Raw genomic sequence first — 19,175 nt, 5'->3', positions numbered from 1 at the left:
CCATGGAAGGGTGGTGAAAAGAAGCTCTCACTGGAGTGGTGGGGGACAGAGTGACGGACCCGCCTGATGTAGCAGACAACCTGGCCAGCGCGGTCCGCATAGCCTCGAAGGCCCCCCCCCCCCCGAGTCTGAGGAGTGATCAGTCTCCGAGGCCATGACAGGAATCGGAGTTCCCCGAGCCGAAGCACCGAGAGGGAGACTCAGAACCGAAATAAGTGCAGAGATGTCACCCTCGGGCCCGACCGAAGTGTCCCGAGTCCCAAACCCCGATGACGGAGCCAACGTGGTCGGAGCCGATGTCAGTACCGATGGAGCCGAATGGAGCATCAGAACTTGCCTAGAAACATCACGCGGCACAGAACACTCCGGCTCTGAAGACAGAGATGTGCTCGGAGGAGGAACGGATCAAAGAAGGTGTCGGGATGGGCTCCGGAGCCGACTGGGTTGGAGCTGAAAACAATTTCGCCAAAAGCAGCGACTGGAGGAGCTTCTGAACCACCCTATCCACACCCACATCCGAAAGGGTCCTGGAGGATTTGGAGGACAGGGATGGAGAATGCGATCTCCTCTCAGGAGAAGTAGGTTTGATACTAGGCGATCAGCTCCTAGGAGGTTCCAATACAATTGGAGCCGACGCCAATTCCATAGATATCGATCCTTCCTGCAGCCCTGAGGACAGTGGAGCTGAGGAGGTCGATGCAGTTTTAGGCATTTTCTCCGGAGGCTCCGATGAAGCTGACGGAGCCGGAGATCTCTTTTTCAACTTGCCAGATTTAGACTTGCCACTGGAAGCCAAATCCATAGCCTTTTCACTCTATAAAGGCGGGAACAACACTGAGGTAATCAACACCAAAGCTGCGATCAAACTGCACACAACTCTAGCACAATTTCAACAAGGGCACAGAAGGAGAGGGTAGCCAAAACTTCTAATTTAAATGGTTTGGTAAACACAGAAGGAAACAGAGGAGAACTAGGCCCTCTAACTGAAACGGGCCTAGCCCGGGGTACAGTAAGAGGGATACCACACAAAAACTCACAATAACCAATCCTAACACACCAGACAAAATTAGAGTTTTAAACAATAGCTATGAAAATAGCTTTTGATTGAATCCAAATTTTCTTACATCAAGAAAAGAAGGTACTTAGCCACAGCCAAGCAAGACCACGTCCTAGCTACACGAGCGGCTAACGAGATCTGGGGATATGGAGCAGTGCTCCATGGGATACCCACTTAGCCCAGCCAATGAGAGACTTTGAGCTAGTAACATTGGCCGAGTTGGAGGCGATATTCGGCTCCGAACCCATGGGTAAGAATGTAGGCAAGATAGGACTACATAACATCAGTGTAAACTTCATCAGACAAAGGTGTAGGGCAAAGCAAACATTTAAATAAAAAATGATCTGATTGGGCACAGGAAAACACCTAGCTAATAATAACCTAACATGGAAAATTAACCCTTTACTGTTAAAATTCATGCTCTTACATGTATACTAAACGTACAGTGTTTTTGAAAAAACATATTTAAATCAGAAAACCTAATCAAATAAAATATTGTTCTAACACACTAAAAGTCTAGTGTTTCCACTTTGAGTGTTGATGTTTATGAAGTTATTGTCAACAAATTCATCAAGAAACAAACAAAAATCTTCCTTTGCTTAATGGAATTTTCTTTCTTTCTAGGGCCTTAAGCTTTAAGACAGGAATGATCGAAGTCCTGTCATTAATGCCATGTCATTTATCTGCATGTACCAAAATCTGCCACCTAAGTTCCTTTAATTCCAAATGTACCCCCCAAGGTTTTTTATCACTGATGTCAACATGGTCTATTGCCATGAACTTGAAATTGTGGTCTATATTCTCATGAATATGCCTAGCCAGAGCATTATTTAAGTTGTTTTTTTTTTTCTAATGGCATAGTCATACTCATAAATTCTACTGGCAAACCTTCTCTCAGTTTTGCCTATACACAGGACAATGGTCACATGTAGCCATACAGACCACTGCCTTCGAAGAACAATTATATTGCCCCTTAATATTACATTCAATGTTTATAGTGAACGTAGTTCCAGGTTTAAGCTTGTGGCACCAATTACATGAACCACACTTGTAGGTACCTGGGCGGTCTGTCATGTTCTGAGCTTGTCTGTTCTTAAGAAGGTCTTTTAAGCTCTTCCCTTTCCTATAAGTAATTATAGGTTTGACACCTAAATGAGATCTAATACCTGTGTCTTCCATTAAGATGTCCCAATTCTTAATGAAAATCCATCTTAAACTGGGAGAATCGGAACTATATGTAATGATCAAGGATTTAAGGAAAGGAATCTCTTGCTCGACTAATGTTCTAATGTCTCTACCTACCAGATTACTATCTGGAATATGACCACCAACAATGGGTTTAAAATGGCCTGTTCTTTTTTTTTTTTCTTTTTTTCTGTGACCTCATTTATAAGTTCATTAAGTAAATCTACTGGGTATGCTGTCATTAGAAACATGGATTTCCAATTTGCGCACTCTAATATAAAGTCTTCATCCCTCAAGATCATGCTGACATCTCGAACAAGCTGCCCTTTGACCACCGACCTCTTCTGATGTTTCAGATGGGAACTACTATAGTGCAGAAAAGAATTTGAGTATGTTTCTTTTCTATATATTCTGGCAGCATACCTTCCATTGGGCTTGTCTTTGAATAAGTGGACGTCCATGTAATCCATAAGATCTAAATTGATGACCAAAGTGAATTGTAGAAAAGAGGTTGTAGTATTAAGATATTGTAGAAATTCATCTAACATATCCTAAGAACCCTTCCAAATGAGGCTAATGTTGCCCTGGTACCTGTAATACATTTTGATGCGAGGGTAGTAGTGGAACTGGAATACGAAAACTCTTTCCCAGTAAGCCATAACCATGTTTGCAAATGCCCCCACCCCCACAAGCTGACCCCATGGCCACTCTAGTTGTTTGTAAAAAATATTTATTGAAAGAAAAATAGTTATTGGTTAGGATTATCTCTAACAATTCTGAAATTAAATTAATTTTCTCCTGATTGACATTCTGTTCCAATAGCAAGTCACTAACCCATTCTAGGCCAATAGACTGTGGGATGATGGTGTACAAATCCCTTACATCAATGGTTGTCAATATGTCATTCGCATTGTACTCAATTCTATTAACATGTTCCAAGAAGGTCCAGGATTCCTTGCATATTTGGGATTTCTTTTGTAAAATTATTTTTAATTCATGGTCCAAATATTGAGCACAAGCCATAGTAATTGAGTCCCTTCCATCCACCAAGGGTCTCATGGGGGGATCCACAAGGCTTTTGTGGATTTTAGGGATGCCAAAAAACACTGGAAATCTTGAGTGGTAATGTTTAAATAATTATACAGAGAAATATCTATTCTTCTCTCCAAAAAGATGCCCGTCAATTGCTCATGGATATTCTTGTATGCCTTATTTAATTCATTAAGGGAGACCTCTCTGTAATTCTCTGCATCTAAAATGTTTAACATCTTGTTTGAATATGTAGACATCCATCAATACCAAACCACCCCCCTTATCTGGCTTCATAACCCTCACCATCCTGTTTTTGCAGGAACAACAAACTGCAACGTTCATTCTGGTTGATATTTACCAGATTGTGGGCTCCCTTGTAATACCTCTTGTTTAAGCTGTAAAGATCTAACTCACAAAATTTTTCATATACAGCTAGTTTAGGATACAAAGGGAGGGTTGTATGTGGAACGGATTCTAAAGATGTTAGTACTACGTGTGTCTGTGTGTGATTCAGTCTTATACAATAAACTCAGATTCAGTTTTCTTAAATACATTTTAAAGTCGATTATTGTGCCAATAAAACTGAATTTCTTAGCTGGCCCAAAGGTCATACCCTTAGAAAGCAAGTCAGCTATAGTCTCATCTATATCCAGTTTAAAATAATTGCAGACAGCAAAATCTTTTTGTTAATTTAAAACCACAGTGCACGTGTTTCTATTTTGTTCAACATCATTACTTGTTTTTAAAAAATCAAAAGCAGATAATTCAATATTTTCATTATCACCAGAGCAGTCTGTAAAGGTACTCATGTTCTCCAGTTCTTGTTCTTCGACCGAGCCCCTTGAAACCCCAAGGCATGAAACCCTATCTGGGGTTGTTGTCTGTTGTTGTAACATGCCTTATTTTTGATCCTTTCACTCCTCCTGGGCTCATGGTACTCTTTCTCATAGTTCAGAACCATATCATCTGTTCTTTCAGGCAGGGCTTCATTGTTTCCCGAAGAACTAGGAGGAATGTGAGGAACATTTCTTATTTCCCCAAAAGCACCTTTAAAGTTTTTGTAGGTGCCAGGGGGTTTAGGATAGGCCACACCATTGGCATAATCATGTACATCTCTGTCAATTTTGTTTAGTTTGCCACTCTTTAGTTTACTTATTTGCTGGTCTATACTAGTGTACATTCTATGGTGTTCGTATCTAATAGAATCATACTCTGTATCCCCCCCAATAGATTTATCCAGTGTAGCAAGTTCCTTAAATAATCTTTCAATGTCCATTGTGTTGTACTTAACTAGCAATTCAAGCAACTCGAGCCCACATTTATCAAACAATTTTAAAAGGTCTAAGTGAAGAGCTGAATTATGCTCAAATCCTGTGGGGAAACTCCAAACCCCAAGACGTTTTGGGATAATCTTGAGCCTAATGAATTCTTTTAACGCGTTTTCTAGCTGTAATTTTTTACAGAGTAAAAGTTTCAAATCAAACTCATTCAGCTTACATTCTATGTGATGAGCGGCATGTCCAGAATCCTTGCTAAACGATAATCCTGCTTGCAGCCACTCATTTAGATGTGGTATTTCATTTCTAGAACTCTGTAAACGTCCGTTGGGTGAAGCTCCGTTCTGAAAGCTCCTGCTTTCAGTCTCCCCTACTTCCGGATGTAAACTATGCGTGTCGTTCGTCTGACTGAGTTCTAAAACAGAACCAAAAGCGAGACACTGGGAATTCAAGTTAAAGTTAACGGACTGCTCACTAGCTTCCCTGTGCTGATTTAAAGTTCCATTTGTAGTAGTTTTGTTGGCAAGACCAACATGCTGGTATAAGTTAAGTAGATTTACTTAATGAATGTATAAATGAAGTCACCGAAAAAAGAAGAACAGGCCATTTTAAAACCATTGCTGGTGTTTTATATTCCAGATAGTAATCTGGTAGGTAGAGACATTAGAACATCAGTTGAGCAAGAGAGATGGCTTTCCTTAAATCCCTGATCATTACATATAGTTCTGATTCTCCCGGTTTAAGATGGATTTTCAATAAGAATTGGGACATCTTAATGGAAGACACAGGTATTAGATCTCATTTAGGTGTCAAACCTATAATTACTTATAGGAAAGGGAAGAACTTAAAAGACCTTCTTAAGAACAGACAAGCTCAGAACATGACAGGCCGCCCAGGTACCTACAAGTGTGGTTCATGTAATTGGTGTCACAAGCTTAAACCTTGAGTTACGTTCACTATAAACAACACTGAATGTAACATTAATGGAAGATATAATTGTTCTTCGAAGGCAGTGGTCTATATGGCTACATGTGACCATTGTCCTGTATTCTATATAGGCAAAATGGAGAGAAAGTTTGCCAGCAGAATTTATGAGCATGACTATGCCATTAGAAAAAACAACTTAAATACTGCTCTAGCTAGGCATATTCATGAGAATCTAGACCACAATTTCAAGTTCATGGCCACAGATCATGTTGACATCAGTGATAAAAAACCTTGGGGGTACAGTTGGAATTAAAGGAACTTGGGTGGCAGATTTTGCTACATGCAGACTTCAATCATTCCTGTCTTAAAGCTTAAGGCACTAGAAAGAAAGAAAATTGCATGAAGCAAGGGAAGATTTTTGTTGTTTGTTTCTTGATCAATTTGATCAATGTGTTAGAACAATATTTTATTTGATTAGGTTTTCTGATTTAAATATAATGTTTTTTTTTTTCAAAAACACTGTGCTTTTAATATACATGTAAGAGCATGAATTTTAAGATTAAAGAGTTAATTTTCCATGTTAGGTTATTATTAGCTAGTTGTTTTCCTGTGCCCAGTCAGAGCATTTGTGTATTATTTAAATGTTTGCTTTGACCTACACCTTTGTCTGATGAAGTTTACACCGTTTTAAACGAAAGCTCTTACGTATTTTACACCTTTTTCTATATTAAAAGCTTCCGTTTTATACTACCGTGTTTTGGATTTTGTGTTTGTTGGAACTTAATCTGCCAGACTGTCTATATTAAACAGGTATCTGTTATGCTTTTTAGTCCAGGCAGACATTAAGGACCCCGAATTACTTCTTGATGGAAAAACAAACAGCTAATCAAGGGGATATTAGCCAAAACTTCCCAGTACAAATATTATTATAGGTCTTTCCAGGGAAAGGGTAAAAAAATTCCTCTGATCCAAGTGTCATTTGTAAAACTACACCCACCACCATCCATCCCCATCCTCTTGAGCAGCACTACTCTACAAAAACAGCCACTCCTGTCCTCTTCAGCAGCAATACCCTCAGTATCACTATCTCTCTCTCCTCTCATGCAACAGTACTCTACACTACCATCCACATCTCTCCTCTTCTCTCATGTAGCACTATTCCGCACCACCAGCCATTCCTTTTCTTTCCTCTCATACAGCACTGTTCTTCACCACCACCAATTCCTCTCCTATCCTTCCATGCAGTACTATTCTTCACCACCAGCCATTCCTCTCCTCTCATTGCAGCACTATTCCACATCTCCAGCCATGCCTCTCCTCTCATGCAGCAGTACTCTGAACCACAGTCCACTTCACTCCACTTAAACCATCCACCTCTCATTCTTGTGCAGCACTACTCTGCACCACCAGCCATATCTTCTCTTGAGCAGTACCACTCTGAAGCATCATCCACTTTTCCCTTCATGTACAGCACCACTCTGCATCATCATCCACTTCCCCCTTTGTGTACTGCACTCTGCACCACTACCCATCTCTCTCCTCTTGCACAGCAGTACTCTGCACCACCAGTCATCTCTTTCCTTTTGCTCAACACTATTCTGTAGCACTTTCCACCGCTCAGGTTTTTTTTGCAGTACTACTCTGCACTATCACCCACCTCTTTTATCTTGTGCAGTAGTACTTTGCACCACCCACTGTCTCTCTCTTGTGCAGCACTCTGCATCACCAGCCATCTCTCTCCTCTCATACAGCAGTACACTTCAGCACCACCTCTCAATTTTTGTGCAGTACTGCTCTGTACCATCATTCACCTCTCTCTTCTCGTGTAGTACTATTCCACACCACCATCCACCTCTCTCCCATCATGCAGCACTACTCTGCCTCACTCCCAAGCAACATTAATCCACTACCAGCCACCTTGACTCATAGCAGTTTTCTCACTGCACTGCTACACATCCCTGTATCAACTTCAGTGAATTGTCAGCATCACTGCCTAGGGGCAAAAGCACATCTTCTCAAAAGAGCCAAAAGTATTCTGTAATTTCTCTATATCCACTCACATTCCAACAGCTGAAAGCATCAGGGAGAATCGACATCAGTGAATCACCACAATTCTAAACTCCAAAACAGAGGTTACCAAAGAATCCTTTAAATAAATCTTTGGTATGTGTAAAGTCATAAAAACAATCAACATCAAAGGCTGTGAGACAGGCAATTCAGCCACCTTACTCAGGAGCAAAAGCAAAGTTCAACCACTAAGAACATAGTGGGGCAGGAAAGAGCATTATTCCCAACCAATTTGCCCCCTTTTTAAATATTAAATGGATAAAGTTACATTACCCTTCCCTGCTAGCTAACAGTAGCATGAGATGCACTTTCAAAGTATTCAGGATGAACAGAAAAGGAAACAAAAGGGAAGCTATGAAAGTCAACAATACATTTAGGGGTCTACAATGAGATGCATCAAAATCTCGTTCTACTGCTGCTCGAGCACATCTTCTTTAACTTACCTGGTCATCATCACTCAGTTCCTTGTAGATATGCACGCCACCTTCAATTGCTGAATTATCAAGGTCACCTGGTAGTAGCTTTTAACTTCTTCAAGAACAGACAAACAAAAATTTGCATTAAAAAACTTTTGTACATTCATACCAATGTAACAATAATAAAAACTTTCAGCAGAGTATCTTCCACAGCACCCCACAATTCACTCTGGCCTCTTATGAAATATATATTTTCTTTCCACTTAGTCGTGGTAAACATGAAATAATGTCACCTGAGATGTCTTGCTTCTGGCAAACAAATCTGCTTCCAGCTTCTCCTCAGCATCCTTAACCTGCCTTTTCAAATTTTTATAATTTTACTAAGGACCTACTAATAAATAATTATCCAAAATCCTTGTTTACAAGAATAACCCAAGAAATATAACCTCATTAAGTGACATAATAACAGAACTCAGTACATACTCTTGGAATCAGAGTATTGCAAACTGAAGTTCACTTGAATTCTTACCTTTAACTGCTAAATTAATCAATTAAATCCATACAGTGACTTGAGAGTGTTCTACAAGACCAGACATCAACAGTAAACTGCACCACCCTAAACAAATTGGGTTAAATGTACACAGTAACAACTAGCATGAATATTCAAATGTTCATGTTACACACCAAGAACAGGTTACCACAGAGTCAATTATTTAAGCAATAACCAATGACTGGATGTGGGTTGCGAGGATTTACCCATGGCTGGTGTGTTTTGATCAGAAAGGCAAACCCTGTGTGATTCAACAAAGCCGACCATGGAGTAAATCCTTTTATACTCACACCCATAGGCTTGTTATTGTGATTATACAACATTAAGAAAGAAGTTTCTTACTGTTCTTAAATTGCTATGCAGTAATGGTGCCTCCGTGCTATTTTCTATTCTTCCGAGTTACTTACACTCCCATGCTTGCAGAGTACATCATTGCTATTTAATAAAATCAGTGGAGGAAAAAAGAATCTCCATTGTCTTTTTTTTTTTACTAGAAAATTTGGTCAGATCAGAGGTACGAGTTTGCCAAATCAGAGCAGAAATACAAGGAAAATCAGGTGCGTTTCCTTAGTTTTAGAGAATATTCCTGAATTTCTTGCATTTGGCCTGCCCTGCGTTAAAATACCACTCAACCTCTTAGTTCAAGAATAGGGACAGTTTGTAAATGTGGCTCTTATAAACTTAGAAAGCTGCTAGAATAAAGTACAGTTGTGTACCTACCATAAATGTAGATGTTTGAGTGTATTCACTGTTGCAGTCATTACTCTTGGGTTATCCTACTGACAGGCTACCCGCAGTCGGCCAGAATTCCAAAGTCTAGGTCCGCCATCGGTTGCTGTCGCCTCTTCCCTGACATCAGTGTGTCAGGGGTATAAAAGATGCAGCCGACGCCATTTTCTTCAGTTTTTCTTGCCCCAGATGTTAGGTGCCCCCAAATGGTAGGCTGAAAAAATATGCCAATAAAAATGCATGCACAAAAATAACATTTCCTTCATCTACAAGCAAATACACCAAACAGGTTGTATAGGATAGAGAAGTGCAGATAAATCCCAGCAAAGAAAAAGGGGGATGGTGGGTGGGTAACCTGGACTGCAACAGTGAATACACTCGAACATCTACATTTATGGTAGGTACACAACTGTACTATGTTCATCGTGTTTCACTGTTGCAGTCATTACTCGGGTTGAATCCCAAAGCTGTGGATGGGTGGCTGGGCTAAATAGGATTAGGAGAGGCTATGAGGCCCTGCAGAACTGCAGTGGCAAAACCTGCTCTGGATTTAGAGTAAAGAGGTAAGTGGTAGTGCTTTGTGAAGGTGTGCACTGAACTCCAAGTTGCAGCCTCTAAGATATCTTTGGTTGGTACTCCTCTGAGGAAGGCTGCTGAAGTGGCTGCTGCTCTGGTGGAATGAGGCCTAATGCCCTTAGGCACTGATTTGCCATGTTGAAAATAGCAGAAACGGATGCAATGGCCTATCCATTTAGAAATAGTCTGTTTTGAGATAGCCTTTCCTTGTGATCCTGCAGCATACGACACTAAAAGTTGCTCAGCCTTTCTGAAAGCTTTAGTTCTGTCCAAGTAGAAGCGTAACTGCCTGTGTATGTCCAAAGAATGCAGAGTTTTCTCAACCTTGTTCTGTGGATCTGAATAAAAGGTAGGCAACTGAATGGTTTGGTTGAGGGCCACACTGGACACGACCTTAGGCATAAATGTACGGTTTGTCCTCAGAGAAACCCTGTCTGGATGAAAAATGATGAAAGGTTCCACAGCCATGAGTGCTTGTAACTCCGAGACTCGCCTTGCAGAGGTTATTGCTAGGAGCAGAGCTGTTTTCCAGGATAAGAATTTTATATCTGCTGTTGATGCTGGCTCGAAAGGAGGCAGTGCGAGTTTTTCCAAAACATAATTGAGGTCCCAGGCCGGGATTGATGCTCTCCTTGGAGGCCTAATGTTTTTGGCCTCTCTGAGGTACTGCCTTATTAAAGGATGAGAAAAGATAGGTGGTTCCGTATTGTAATGGGCTGAAATGGCAGAGGCATGAATCTTAATTGATGAGAAAGAAAGGCCATTGTTCAGCATTCTAAGTTAGGTATTGTAAAATCTGAGGGATATTTGGTACACCCGTGTCAATGCCTTGTTCCTGGTTCCAAGCACAGAATCTCTTCCATTTTTCTGCATAAGATTTTCTTGTACTGGGCCTCCTGGCCTCCAAGATAACATTCATAACAGCTTTTGAAAGAGGAGTGTTCTGAATGGCTACATTATCCACCATGCTGCCAGATTTAAGGTCCTGAGTTGGCTGTGCAGGATCTGATTGTTTTGTTGGGTCAGCAAGTGAGACGTCTGAGGCAATATCCATGCTGGACCTTGAGACAAGCTCTTTAGGATTATGGGTACCAGTTCTGGCGTGGCCAGTCTGGTGCAATCAGTATCATTTTTGGCTTCTCTTGTCTGACCTTTAGGAGTACCCTGGGAAGGAGAGGCAGTGGGGGAAAAGCATAAACTGTCAGATTTTTCCAGCTGAAGGACAGGGCATCCACTTTCCATACTTGCTTGTGATAAATCCTTGTGCAAAATCTCTGCAATTGGCAGTTGTGAAGGGAGGCAAATAGATCTATGTCTGGGCATCCCCATTTCCTTATTATCATGCTGAAGATTTGTGGATCCAGTTTCCATTCATGGGGATCCATGAGGTTTCTGCTTAGTTCGTCTGCCAGAGTATTTGTTTTCCTTGGCAGGAATTGTGCTTGCAGGTGAACTTGAAAAGCCAATGCTGTGTCCCATAAGGTCATTGCTTGCCTGCAGAGGGGGTAGGAATGTGTACCTTCCTGTTTGTTTATGTACCACATGACCGTAGTGTTGTCTGTCTTTATCAGTAACTGTCCTGGATGAAGCAGGTCCTTGAAAGCTGTCAGGGCATTTTGAACAGCTAGCATCTCTTTTTGATTAATGTAAAGATGCATCTGGTTTGCAGGCCATGTGCCCTGAATACATTTTCCTGCCATATGGGCCCCCCCCAGGCATAATCTGATGTATCCATTATCAGTGTCTGTCTGGCTGTGAGTAAACTGAATGGCAGATCCTTGTTGTGGTGACAGGCTTCTGCCCACCATCGAAACTCCTGTTGCAGGCAGGGAATGAGTGCAATTACTGTCTCCAGGCTGTGGCAATGCTGAGTCCAAACACTTTTTAGATACCATTGTAGTTTCCTCATATGCAGTCTGGCATATGGAATTAGTACAATGTAGGATGCCATGAAACCCAAGGCCTGCAGGATTTTCCTTGCAGATAAGTGGGTTTTTGTTGCCAATTTCTTGAAGTAAGTGGTCAGTTGATTTTGTTTGTCTGGCGCGAGATAATCCATCTAGGCAGTTGTATTTAAGCTTGCACCCAGGAATATTATCTCTTGAGATTTATTTTCGTTTACTGTGTAACCTAGGCAAATTAGTAATCTTTTTACAAACGCCAGATGCTTTAGAAGAATGTCTTGGTTCTCTGCTTGAATTAGGCAGTCGTCCAAGTAGGGATATATTTGAATTCCTTTTTGTCTGCAAAACGCAATTACTGGTGCCAATCATTTTGTAAAGACCCTGGGCGCAGTAGATAAGCCAAAGGGCAGTGCAGAGAATTGGTAATGCATTGAGCCAGCTATGAATCTGAGGTATCTTCTACAAGACTGTCTTATTGGGACATGCAGGTATGTCTCTTTTAGGTCCAAAGTTACGGGCCAAGCCTTCTTGCCCAGCATGGGCAGTAGCTGCTGTAGAGTCAACATCTTGAATTTTGGAACTTCCAGAAACGTATTTAGTATAGACAGGTCCAGTATTGGTCTCCAGGTTTTGCCCTTTCTGGGTACTAGGAAAAGTCTGGAGTAAAATCCTTGCCCCTGCTCTTGTTGTGGTACTTGCTGAATGGCCCTCATGTCCATGAGGGCGGTAATTTGTTTTTGTGCCTCTGCCCATTGATTGTGTGGCAGGTCTGGCATGCCCTTTGACCTTGGTAGAGTGTGAAAATGAAACCTGTAGCCTTGGTACACTATGTACAGGACCCATTTGTCTTGAGTAACCATTTGCCAATTTGATGAAAAAGCGCTAGTTTTCCCCCTAAGGGGGCTGCCAAAAGAAAAGTGCTTGGATCTGGTAGAGGAAAGTCATTGGGACCGTTTCCTGTAAGGTTGTGATTTGTCTTCTCTGCTTTTGGAGGTAAGAGCACCCTATTGTTTAGGCCTATATGAGCCTTGGGGCTGAGATCTGCCTCTTGGACGCCTGTATCTGCTTCTTTGTGTTCTGTCTGACACTGGAAAGGACCAGTTTTTAGAAGGCCAGTTACTGCTAAACCTGGGTGGCTGTACCTGGAAGAAATCCTTCACAGTCTGCATGGATTTTGCTTTATCCTCAATTTTTTCAGCACCTCTTCTGCTTTAGTACCAAAGTGTCATGCTGTAATGGTGCATCTAATAATTTTGCTTTAACACGATCAGGCAGATTCTGTTTCTTTAACCGAGCATGCCTTTTAATCACAGAACCTGTAACTGCGGCCCTGCAAGAGGCCTCCAATGAATCATAACCACATTGCAAAGTATGCTTTCCCACTTGTTCAGCTGCATGCAATAAATCCTGCAATTCCTTGTTCTCCGAACATTCAGTATTTGTCAACAATTTCTGTTGCAGCAGTGACATTAAATATTGCTGATATTTAAGCATATGAAACTGACAATTTAAAGCCCTTACAGTCAGGGTAGCAGAAGTGTAGACTTTTCTCCCCATCTGTCTAGAGCCCTACAATCCCTATTAGAGGGGACAGAGTTTTTTGCAGTGGAAGCTTTAACCCCTTTGGGACCCTGAGATATAGTTTCTGGGTCAGCAGCTTGGTTTTTGTATAGGAATTTATGAGAATCCAGGACCCTGTAGTATCTGTCTGGCTTAGCAGGTGCAGGGGGTAAAGAGTCAGGGGACAGGCCGGACTCTGAAAATACATCATCTACAATGTCTAGAACAGTTGGAATAGAAAGAGGTCTGTGCTGAGGAAGTAGCAGAAAGTCTCTGAGCCTTTTCTTAGATTCAGAATAATCTTGGCTCTCCCAGTGGAAATGCTCCCTCATGGTATGCAGGGTTTCCCCAAAAGAATAATCCTCAGGAGGAGAGGCTGAAGGAATGGATTCTTCAGCATCAGAATCCTCATAGGGAAGCATGGAGTAATCCTGTTCAAAAGAGGAATTAGAGGAAACAGAAACCTGATCAGAAGAATCATACTCTGTCTCTTGCCTAGGCCTCTTATCAGGAGGGGGATGGGAGCCCCTGATCAAAGTAATTAGATCTTCGGCCATTTTCTGTTTTTTAGGCATGGAAGTCTGAGTAGGAGATGCTGTACTTGTTTCTTTGTCTTTAGAGCTGCTTTAGTCTTTGTCTTTGAAGCTGAAGATGGCTTAATATATAGTTGTGTAGGTCTGAAGACACCCTCAGAAGCCGATGCCTGCTCAGCGGCTCCGGACCCATCTGAGGGAATGATTTCCGAGTGTCCAATACCTTGAGTATCCAGAGGCCCAGTCGGCTCCACATGGGAGTCAGAAGCGCCCTGTGGCTCTGAGGTAGCGGGCACCAGGGGCTGTGAAAGCGCCTCACTGAGAACCGGCGACTGGTTTAGCAGAGGCCTCGTCGTCTGTTTTGGACCTCGGATGCCTATTCTTCTCCTTGCATTTTTTGTAAACTCCGGGTGTCGGCTGGTCCGACAGCATTATATAATTAAATCTTCGGCCAAAGTAATGAAATGCAAAATTGAACCGACGCTTAATAGTGCGTTGGTTAAATCTAGCACAAAACCGACAGCTAGCAACGTTGTGATAAGGGCCTAAGCAAGGAATACAGTAAGAGTGAAAATCCTTATGAGGTATTTGCTTCCCACAAGAAATACAACTGTTAACTTTTTCTGACATCGGTTTGGAGCAAGAAAAAAGTTTCCCCAACGGGGTACTTAGCTTTAAAAAAGACTTCGGTTCTGAAATTCGGATTTGAAAATCTTAGGAGTCAGCTGACCGGCACTTACGAACTGCTTTTGCTTCGAGCACCACACGGCAAGAAAGACTGAAGAAAATGGCGTTGGCTGCATCTTTTATATCCCTGGCGCACTGACGTCAGGGAAGAGGCGACAGCAACCGACGCCGGACCTAGACTTTGGAATTCTAGCCGACTGCAGGTAGCCTGCCAGCAGGATAACCCAAGAGTAATGGCTGCAACAGTGAAACACAATGAACATCAGGATGTTTGCCTGCACTGTCTGAATGATATGAAGTCTGAAACTCAAAAGCATGTCATTATTTAATGACTTTGCTCCTCAGTTATTAGTCAGAAAACCACAAATTTTATGAGGAACACACGAAAAATATGAGGCAAAAATCTGTACAGTTGATAAGTATGCCTCTGTAGCATATATAAACAGAAGAAAGTCTTGCTGCTCAATGGTACTTCAGCGGCCATACTTTTTTCTATTGGTTATATGCTCAATTTACAAAGGGCACATTGGTCTGTCCAATCAGTGCGCTCATTTTTGAACACTGCCCTGTCATTATGTAATTTATATTACATCCAAAACAGCTTTAATTATGCATTCAGTAGTAGCAATGTGAACTTTACTGTAGATGTATCTACCAAGCACCTGTATTTGCTACTGACCTGCTTTCAACTTCATGCCCAGATCCTAACTGTAAACATATGCTACAAGGTTCAGCGAGCTTGTCTGTTCAAATTAAAAAGATCTGTTTCTTAACTGCCAAACAGGTTTATCTGCAAGTTATCCAGTATACTCTACACACTTAAGCCTTGTTTTGGAGAATGCCCTAGTTTCATAACTTGACAGTTAGAATACTCCTACCAGCATCTACCAGGCTAGTAAATATCTGGGACAGACGTGACGAATGAAAAGTCAAACTATCAGATGAAAATAATGAATAAATCAGTTCCCACAGAAATCAGTAAGATAAAAGAACTGACAACTCTAGTCCTAGGAACAATGTGCAAGCCTTCAACCTCTAGAATGGATATATTTAGACTCCAATACCAAACATCAGTCAGCTGTCTGGTTTAGTAGTTTTATTTCCACATTTGGTAAGAAGTCAAGACCAATTTTCTTTACAATTATTAAACAGTATTCTATACCCTTACATGTGCCATCTTTAGAGTTCTGCAAGAACACAGTACAGTCTTACCCTGAAAATCTCAAGTTCCCACCGTTACTGAAGTTTAACAAATATGTAACAGCCCTAACCTGACTGCAATGCCTGCTGGATACGAAAAGTAAAAAAACAATGGGAAACAAAGCACTCCACAGGAGGCTTATATATTGAAGTTAAATAAGAAACAATGATATGACAGGGGAAAACAAAAGCTACAGAAAAGGAAACATGAAAAATCTGACAAGAAGTAAACCACAAAGCCCTGACTTAAATAAGAATGAAAGAATCCAAAAGGTCAAAGACTTACCTAACACTTCACTATTTAAAATACTTTTTTTTGTTTAACTTTATTTATCTTTTCCTGACCGGGTTAGTCCCACTAGACAAGCATCTTCTGTTCTTGGGAAATCCAAAGTGGTACTTATACTACTAAGGGAAATTTGGCCTGAGCATTGGGGAACTTCCTATACTCTTTGCAATAGGTGCCATGGGATTTTTTACATCTACATGAGCTACCACCAATTCAAGTAAATGGGGCCTCAGTTTTATATTTCATGAGATGGCACACTAAGGAGTGCAGCAATCCCCTTATGCTGCGCTGCAGTGTCAGCGATCCATCTACTTGGTGTGGGAATAGAACCCACAGCCTTCTGCATCAAAAGCAATTGTGCATTCTGTTGCACAACTGATGTTTTGGTATTGCCTCTCTGATCATCTCCCACTAGGAACCCTGTATCCTCATGTACTGTCTGCCATTGACAAAAAAAAAAAAAGTGTGCTAAAACTGAGGTGAAGACTGTAAAGACACCAGCACTCTACTGGTGGAATCAAAAACTAAGTGAATAGTGTGGGACAGCAACACAAAGTAGTCATGATGTAAACAAAACCAGCAGAGTGAGGGAGTCAAAATGAAAATTAAGTGATGTGGGGGGCAGAATAGAAGTTGCGACACTAATCAAAGCAGGGAGTTGGGTTTGTACTTTGCAGTTCTCTTAAAATGCCTGTAAAAGCAGTGAGAAAGACAGAGCAAATTACCCCCACTGCCTTGTAGACAGCTTAAATATGATGTAAATACTAGCTGCCCTAAACCACTAGTCCACTATCCAAAATAATAACACAGTTTTCTCTCCCTGTTGCATTACTTACGTGTAGTCCAGTGCCACAAAACCCTTAATGTACAGCTGTGGCCAGCCTTTCAATGTCAGTGGGCAACATGCTTAAGAGTCACAAACTATGATAAAATACACTGTCTACTCCCCAACCTCATCACACCTCACAAAAATAACATAATACTTCAATGCAATATGGAAATTACTTTTATCCACAGAAGAACAGCACCAAATGTTTCAACACAAACAGAACATTTGGAGCACTGCTTGTCCTGATGAGACCATCTGCAATGCATGGATCCACTGCCAAATGTGATTAATCCACTCAGCATTTTGGTAGGGAGAGTGTACCCAGCACATTAAATTACTGCATTAAAAAGTAAGTAAACAAACTGCAAAATCACTGTCCTTTTTTACTTAAACTCTGTTTGTACTTTGATTAGTTTGATTTTTTAACCACTTTATATACATTACATACAGCCAATACAATTCTGATAGCACCAGTGGTTTAGTAAAGAACAGCAGCTCATGCAGCACAAAAATTAAAACCCTGCACATATTAACTAATCTGATTTTCAGCCATACGCGCTGCGCAAGCATTTTTTTGAAAAATTTGCTGAAGGTTAATATTACACAAATGTTGGGTACTTGGAGCTCATCTGCATGATTGATTTAAAATGTAAAACACAGCATGGCTTAGTGGTAGGTCATACAGACTAATGTTACCAAGGTCCTGGGTTCGAGACTGACAGTGGGAATTTATTTCAGAGGTGACCTTTGCCTAACATACAAGGCCATGTCAAACCCAGATTTGATGAATATGCTTCACCTCAAAAAATCTAGATCCATCAGAGCCACAAGGGCGGGAGACTTAAACCTTGACACGGCTATTAATAGGACATGCTGGAGGGATAGATTCATCACCCAAAGACTCCCTATGCTGTGGAACAAAATCCCGGTACATGTGAGGCAGAGCACCTCGCTGGCCTTGTTCAAGAGAAATCTTGACCAATGGATGGGAGATCACAGATATACCCCAGGGATTACCTCAGTGTCACTGCTCTACAGAGGCACAGCAAAATAATGGGTATAGTTCCCCATACTAAAGGGGTGGCGTAAGCCACAAAACGATGGGCTAGGCTTGTAAATGCCCTCGGGCAGATAGCCTAGTATGAACCTATGAACCTATGAACTTTAATGGCAATGGTATTCTACTGTCTAACTTACATTTCTCTCAATTACAGCTAAAGAAGTAGGGGTCACTCATAAAAATGATCATATGTCCAATTTAACTGGGTTACACAGGAAGGTAACACTAATTTGGGGTCCATTGGGGAAAACACAAACGATGCATGTTATGCCACAAAAACACAAGGAAGTCAACGACCTTGAACTTAATCTCAAATGCACAATACCACATAAGCCCACATCAAATTTCATCCCCTAAATTTTATAGTCTCCACGTATACCTCACTCCCACTTGTTAATAACCCCTTTCAGCTACCTACAATAAGAGTATAATTTGATAATTCCTTTTCTTTTGTAAGGGTATACATATATACACGTATTACAGGTGGTGCTGCGGTAGCATTGTCGCCTTGTAGCAAGACGTTGCCCCGTTCGATTCTCAGCTAGAGCGTCTCCTGTGTGGGGGCATACGTGTATGGGGCGTGCCTTCGTTGAAGGTTGTACGTCAGGGCTGGTAACCCGGTACGTAAAAATCCACTACCAATCATTAGAGGACCGGAGTTCTGCTGTGGCGACCCATAACCGGGAAAAGCCGAAAGACACAAACAAATTACAGTATTCTCAAATGATCAACTAAAGATGGACCCCTGCCCTCCAAAACAAAATATAGATGTATATGACTAATATACTGTAATAACTTTCCTCTTTTTCACTAAAGTGCTTATTGTATATTGTACTTTCTTTGTTGTCTCTAAATATTTCTATTAAATGCTATGTGACACTGTACCTGTCAATGTTGCTCTTGTTTTATTGGAGCTTTTCTCCGCGGGCCTCCACTGAAAATGGGCTCACACTCAGACAGACTATCCCGGTCAACAACTGTAAAATAAATAAAAATAAATAATAAATCATCATAAAATAAACATTTAGCTGCAAGTACTGTTTACATTACTGTATCCATTCAAAAATATGCAGTAATTGCACACCTTATGGCAAACGTTTAGAAAGGTTTTTCTTTGTTCTTGTTTAAGAAGCAAGAACACTTGTACAGCCTACATCACCACAGCATAGAAAGTATGTGCAATTTAACACAACACTGCAAATAACCAAGGAAAATCACTAAACATGCCAGCCTTGGATGCTGCATCCATCACACAAAACAAATTATGATGGCATTTCTTTGGATAACTGGACTTAGT

General features: G+C 41.2%; 1 protein-coding gene across 2 annotated transcripts in view; it reads right to left on the bottom strand.

The window, feature by feature from the left end:
* Positions 1 to 19,175, bottom strand: part of MCRIP1 (MAPK regulated corepressor interacting protein 1) — a 502,946-nt gene that overhangs the window by 251,908 nt on the left and 231,863 nt on the right. For both annotated transcript variants that reach the window (XM_044068200.1, XM_044068201.1), the window contains exon 2: positions 7,989 to 8,076. In XM_044068200.1, coding sequence (XP_043924135.1) covers positions 7,989 to 7,999 — 11 coding nt within the window. In that variant the 5' untranslated portion in view covers positions 8,000 to 8,076. The remainder of the gene's footprint in view (positions 1 to 7,988; positions 8,077 to 19,175) is intronic.

The sequence above is a fragment of the Protopterus annectens genome, chromosome 4.part0, assembly GCF_019279795.1.
Source record: "Protopterus annectens isolate FY-2018-M chromosome 4.part0, PAN1.0, whole genome shotgun sequence".
In the NCBI taxonomy this organism is placed as follows: Eukaryota; Metazoa; Chordata; order Ceratodontiformes; family Protopteridae; genus Protopterus; species Protopterus annectens.
This window is presented reverse-complemented; position numbering and strand designations above follow the sequence as displayed.